At 43.6% G+C, this 4770-nt stretch overlaps 1 protein-coding gene across 1 annotated transcript; it reads right to left on the reverse strand.

Annotated features, from left to right (window-relative positions):
* Positions 1-634: 634 nt before the first annotated feature.
* Positions 635-4514, reverse strand: LOC125517090 (uncharacterized). The gene is made up of 5 exons (XM_087530994.1): positions 3578-4514; positions 3351-3506; positions 2882-3259; positions 793-829; positions 635-705 (listed from the first exon to the last, which is right to left on the reverse strand). Exons 1-5 carry the CDS (start codon positions 4388-4390, stop codon positions 635-637), a joined length of 1455 nt encoding a protein of 484 aa, XP_087387120.1. The 5' UTR covers positions 4391-4514.
* Positions 4515-4770: the final 256 nt, after the last annotated feature.

Consider the following 4770-nt stretch of genomic DNA (forward strand, 5'->3'; position numbering starts at 1 on the left):
CCTGGGCCGTAGGCATAGCCCGCAAGTCCGGTAGTCATTGATATCATAAAATTGGAGCCCCAGAATATCACTGTAGTCTAACAACATTTGAGGTGAAAAACATTATTTCTAGACATTAGATACTCAAGGGGATAACATAATAAGCTAACATATTTTTCGAGGTTCCACTTACACCACATATATCGTCTTCTCCAACCAATCCAAATGGTATTATTGTTGCTCCAAACCTTGATGCCATCTGCAGAAATTCAGACTACTCAAGGCCAAAATAGCTTGTATTCGTATGCCTGTAAACAACTATGTCACCTTCCAGAACAATTGATGTTTTTACGGTCTACAAAGATATATTATGATCTCTATACCAAATTCTTGCCTTCCTATAAAGAACCAACCAGTAGTAAAATACGAACGATACAAAACATCCACATCAGATGCAACTCTTAACAGCAACATGACAAGGATCAATTAATCTGCATAGTGCTGGCCGAACATTCCTTCCAACTGCATGAGTCAACAGATCATCTAAAAAGTGCTAAATATGAAATCAAAAGAGAGTGAAAAAAGAAACCAAACAGACAACAATATTTTGTAAAAAAAAAAACCAAGCAAGCCAAACACTCACCAGACGATGAATCTACTGGATGTTTCCCACGACGAATTTCTTGGCGTTCCTGCCACCGCCGACCCGCCTCACCGGCCTCGGATCTAAAAACGCACAACATCATGAATACAACAAAAAGATCGCCAAAATCATCCCTGGCTGAAAAAAAGTCTAGAAAGAGCAGAACTCACCAAGCACAGAACCCAATCGACTTGAACCTTTCCCAACCTGCCAAGTCCACAAATTCAGATTCTCAAAGCCAGCTTCGAACTCACCTGGCGATTTGATAAGCGTTTGGCACGTTCTGGGCTTCTGGCTTCTCCCAGCGAGAGAGACTCCTGGACTGATGGGCGCATGTGTAGACCGGCTGGAAGCAGCCCAAATTAGAGGACGAGGTGGGCTCCGGCAAGGTGAGCACCGACGTCCATGCCGTCGGGGCTGGTGGCGTTTCCAGCCGGCGAGGAGGCTGCATGCCTGCATCAGGCCTGGTTGTGGGGACTGTGTCGTGGGGGTATGCCACCGGGATCCGGCGGGGATGCGCCTGGAACGGCCGGATCTGGCGCCGGAGAGGAGCGTCGGTCGGCGACGTGGTGGAGCTAGCCATGAGGACGGGCCCGGCGGCGGCGGATAGGGTTAGACGTAGCCCAGATCAAACGACCAAACGACCAAACGAACAGGAAGAACGCACAAAAGGAGGGCCGTGAACGAACACCAGGCAAACAAGTACTTATAGGGAGCCAAAAGAAAAGAAAAAACAAAAACGAAGCCCACCAGAAAGGTCCAGAAGGCAACGTGTCCATGGGTAAACTGCTAGTCAACTGCACGTGAGACAAACGTGGCAACATGCATGGTCATGCGGCATGGAGCAGAACCAACGCACGAAATCTAGAAGGGTCATGTGAACTGGCCCAGCGACATGCATGCCCATGCAGGGACACGTGAAACATAGCAAACCCACAAAATCTGAAACGGGCACGTCAATTTGACCATGCAAACGGGCCAGTCAAATAAATATTAAAAAAAGAGAAAGGAGCTCTCCCTTACGATGGGCTGCAGACGCAGAGCTAGACAAGGGCTGCACACGTGTCGTTCAAAGAAACACGGTAATTTTTTTTCCAAAAAACCAGAAAAAAGGAACCCTTACGGGCCTAGTCTTCTTAGTATGTGCCAAACTTAATGTTGATGTGGCCATACGGAAAAATAATAACAATGATTCAGTTGCTGTAATTGCAAGAGGCAGGAATGCTCCTTCCCTCGGAGAATCGAGCATAACATTCGAAGGCTCTTGAATGTTGTGAAGCTCTTTTCACTTGTGAATGATCCGCTACTTCGTATTGTAAGAATCACAAGCGACTGCCTTGAAGTGATTAACTCAATTCAGCAAAAGCCTGAATTGTAGAATTCGGCGTGCTCTCGTTCGTACATGATAGGAGAGGTTCAAACAAAGAGCCCCACATATTGACGCGTAGTTCCCACAACGAAAAAACTTCTAGATACATGGCCAACAATTTTTAATACATGATGAACAACTTTTAAAAGAATATGAACATTATTTAAATACACAGTCAACAATTTCTGGATACAAGATGAACAATTTTTAATAAAACAATGATAGTTCAGGTACTCGGTGAAAGTTTTTGAATACTTGATGAACAATTATGAAAAATCAATGAACAATTTGTAGATACATGATAATTCTAGATACACAATGAACAATTTTTATCACACATGATGCCAATTTTTCATACGGATAGAACATTTAAATAGATGCTGAATAGAGATGAACATTTTTTTGTAACATGTTATGAACCATTTAAATTAGAATATGAATATTAAAAAAACACCATGCTTTTCTAAATACACGCTAAACATTTTTTCTGAAAACATTATGAACCTTTTTAAATTATTACATGATGAACATTTAAATACACATTGAACTTTTTTATAGATAAGAATGGTATCAACTAGTGCACTCATCGCCATCCCAGATCATCGGATCAAAATAACTCTACAGACATGGTCTGACATTTAACTGGATTATCAAATTCTCAAATTCATGGACAATAGTGACACAATTACCTTAACTGGTTTTACTTATACAAGGCCTTTGCAACTACAAAAGCATATCAAACAAAAAAACCGAACAAATAGTCCAACCGATGGGTACTAAATAAATTGCCTCAACAACCTTTAGCTATCTTCTCGAGCACGTAGGGAGTCTCCAGCTATCCTTGGCCAGTGTTCATCCCTTATTTCATCAGCCCTCAGGAAGTGGATTACAGCAAGTGACTCGATGCGCCGGAACATTCGCTGCTGCACCAAACGCCGCTCCTCATTTGTCAGTGGGAACCTTATCATGCCCGTGTCACATACCCGTGTATTATACACATGCGCATAACGTTGCTTCGCTGGGCACTTAGGACAAATCAGTCTGTCATACAGATATATATCCTGTAGATTCACCGTTGCTTTCAGGATACGCCTAACATGATTCACCATGTAGTCATTAACTTGGAAGCCGAAGAGGATGAACTTGGTGAGACAGCGATGCTTGAAGTTTGATGTAGGTGATTTCCACTCAACACCCTTATTGTTGCTATACAAGTGCTCCCTCCTAATCTCCGGATTCATTTGCATTTCACATGGATGATGCATTACCTACATGCATGCCACCCATAGGACAAATGTAAATGGAACAGGTTAATTTCACAGGCGTACATTAAAGAACAAGCTTTAGGTAAGAACATACCTTCATATATAGCTCCTCCAGGGACGGCGCCGCCTCCAAAATGAACATTGTCCAGGTGAGATCGTACCCTTCCGGGATGTCAACTAGATTGGCAATCCTTAGTTGCTGGAACACAGATGTCAACCTTTTGGTTAGACGCTCTGGTTGAACCCAAATCTGCGCCAATAAGTACGTAATAGGATGAGTAGAGAACAAGTGAAGAGAACAAAGCAATCATCCTGACTTACCTTTTCGTATTTAAACCCCAACCTCAGGTCCCTCAGGTCTTGAATAGAGGTCTCATAAAGAAACTTACTTATCTCGACCGTTTTGTGCCAAGTACAATAAACATTTGAAAGGGTTAGAGCCTTAAGCAATGGCGCGTAGCCAATTGACAGTGGTGGCTCTTGGAAAGACATCATCCAATACTCAAACGCCAATCGGGTGAGTTTGGGAAGCCAGGTGAGCTTCACCATGTCGAATCGACAATTGACAATACTGAGCTCACTGAGCTGTGCGTGTTCAACATGGAGCGTTATCCAACTCTTTGTGCTGCAATTGACAAATTTTAAACATTCTAATTGCTTGCAAGTGATGATGATGTTGGAGACAAAGTCAGATTCAGCAAATCTCAGATTCTCTAGGTAGAGGCGCGTCAGACCAACAAATGCATGAGGACACTCTTGGAAGAATGACACGAACCGTGCCGCGTAGTTCACCAAATCATTAGCGGTGCACTTTACGCGTTCCTTCTCCGTCAGAATTGTGAATTCGGTCTTGTCAATCTTGCATGTCGCCATGGCATTGCCAACGGCACACCCAACGGACATGGGGGCATCGTCTCTCAAGTAGAACGTCGCGCTGAAGAGGCGGATGGAGCGCCCGCCCAGATCCCTGCGTGCCAGTATGCTCCTTGCCGCTTTGACCACGGCTGCATCGGTCCTCCGAACCAATACATCTTTGGATATGCTGGCTTTAGTTGTTGTCTTTTTATTAGTCGTGCCGGTTTTGGATTTCGAGGGCAGGACGTCTTGAGCAGTTATTGAAAGCCGTGGGAGCATGGCAGAAAGCTGACTCCACCGTCTTGAGAGGATGCTGGTTCTCGTAGCATCGCGGACATTGGATGTTGAGCAGGATGTCCTCGGGCAAGCTGCTGATCACATCATCTGCACTGACTTTCTGCATTTGGCTCCGAAACAAATCAGAGTTGGCATCACATTATTAGGGTGAACTGAATATGCGTATATTGATGATAGTCTCAAAAGCGCAACTTTTGATACTCTCAGAGATACAATTTGTTTAGTGCCGCAAAGGTGCAGCTTTGATCTGATTAAGATAACACAAGGTTTGATAATTATTTTACAAAACAAATACATAGATTTGATAATACGTACTCAAAGATCCAATCTCGATGATGTCTGAAAGAAATTTGACACCTGGT

Source organism: Triticum urartu, chromosome 6A (genome assembly GCF_056163025.1).
Source record: "Triticum urartu cultivar PI428250 chromosome 6A, HENAU_Tu73, whole genome shotgun sequence".
Classification (NCBI taxonomy): domain Eukaryota; kingdom Viridiplantae; phylum Streptophyta; class Magnoliopsida; order Poales; family Poaceae; genus Triticum; species Triticum urartu.